Consider the following 1,374-nt stretch of genomic DNA (forward strand, 5'->3'; position numbering starts at 1 on the left):
CTTTATGAGCAGGAAGAGATGTGCTATGGCAGGGCAGCTGTAGGAAAGCAGTCCAGCAGTTCTCTGCAGAGGATTGTCCCCGCAGGAGCATCTTGGAAAACATGGAGGAAGCACCCAAAGAAGTGTTTAAATCCACTACCCTCCCTTCACCCTCATCTCGGGCAAGGAAACATGTGAAGCAATGTTAAGAAATTACATGTTTTCTGGACTAATAGACAGTTACAGCTCTGATGTCTTTGCCTTCCTACCTCTTGGTTATTGCACCTGTGTGAGAAGCAACTTACCTTCTTCTTAGCTGTCTTCCGGAATCGTCTCTTCCGTACATTTTTCAGGGGAAGAGTGACTGTGACAGAGGAAACAGATCGCGTGTGTCACACAGACAGCCTCATGGGAGAGCTGCGTGCCAAAAGGGAGAAGATCCCTTCAGGAACAGAGACAGCACTGAGAATGGAGCAGCAGCACAGCCAGGACATGGCAGTGGTAAGCGCCCTGCGCAGGGGTGGCACACCGGGGTGGTGAGATGGAGGGGTTTGGCACAGCCTCTACTTACTGCCATGGTTCCAGATGAATTTCTTCTCTCTGTCCTTGTCCTTCTTCTTGTTTGCCTTAGGGTCAGTGCTCACAGTTTGCTCTTCCAAAGGTGGGTACAGATCACCATCCACAGTGCAAACAAGCATCTGGAAGAGCCGCATCAACAAAAGGAAGTGAAAGCTTCTCTGGAAAATGAATGGTGACTGCCCACTGCATGTTGTGAGCCAAAGGATTTCACAGGCATGGGGTACGAGAAACACAACGGCCAATTTCAGTTCATATCTAAACACAGCAGCAGTTACGCTGTTACAAGGACAACCACATTTCATGCTTTAGAAATGGGACTTCTAAACACCAAGCAGAGTGAGGAATTTTAACCTGCTAATACTGTGAAAATACAGAAATTTGCCATGTTATACTGGGTGTCCAGCTGTCAAAGTGTACAGGGGTTTTTCTGGAGAGGGAGGTAAGGAATTAAGCTGTTGGGGCAGGCAAGAAGGACAGCCCATACCTGGCAAATATCTGCTGTCTTATAGAAGGTTTTCTTGTCAATGGTTTTTAAGCTCTCGATGATGCAGGGCAGATCCACCAGCTTGGCCGCCAGTGGCACCCGGTCTACGCGGACAATCCCATGGCGCCCATCCGCTGAGGAAAGCCACAGGTTAGTGCTATTGCTAAACACCTAAACTGAGCAACACATTCCTGGGCAGCAGAAATTTCATGGGAAAACACATGCAAGTTGCACAGCTTCACTTGTGGACAGTCAGAGAAGTTTTCAGCTGCCCTGCTCCTGCTCACTCACCGTGTAGCTCGATGGTGAGCCTGTCCTTCAAGTTGACATTC

General features: G+C 48.8%; 1 protein-coding gene across 1 annotated transcript in view; it reads right to left on the bottom strand.

The window, feature by feature from the left end:
• The window catches only part of LOC104526286 (transcription initiation factor TFIID subunit 7), a gene marked incomplete at its 5' end in the record, with an annotated part of 4,186 nt that extends 2,813 nt beyond the window's left edge, over positions 1 to 1,373 (bottom strand). The window contains 4 exons of the mRNA XM_010169703.1: positions 285 to 343; positions 551 to 677; positions 1,043 to 1,176; positions 1,334 to 1,373. Of these exons, the coding sequence (XP_010168005.1) occupies positions 285 to 343; positions 551 to 677; positions 1,043 to 1,176; positions 1,334 to 1,373 (360 nt within the window). The remainder of the gene's footprint in view (positions 1 to 284; positions 344 to 550; positions 678 to 1,042; positions 1,177 to 1,333) is intronic.
• Between the last annotated feature and the right edge of the window lies 1 nt (position 1,374).

The sequence above is a fragment of the Antrostomus carolinensis genome, unplaced genomic scaffold (genome assembly GCF_000700745.2).
Source record: "Antrostomus carolinensis isolate BGI_N321 unplaced genomic scaffold, ASM70074v2 scaffold366, whole genome shotgun sequence".
Lineage (NCBI taxonomy): Eukaryota > Metazoa > Chordata > Aves > Caprimulgiformes > Caprimulgidae > Antrostomus > Antrostomus carolinensis.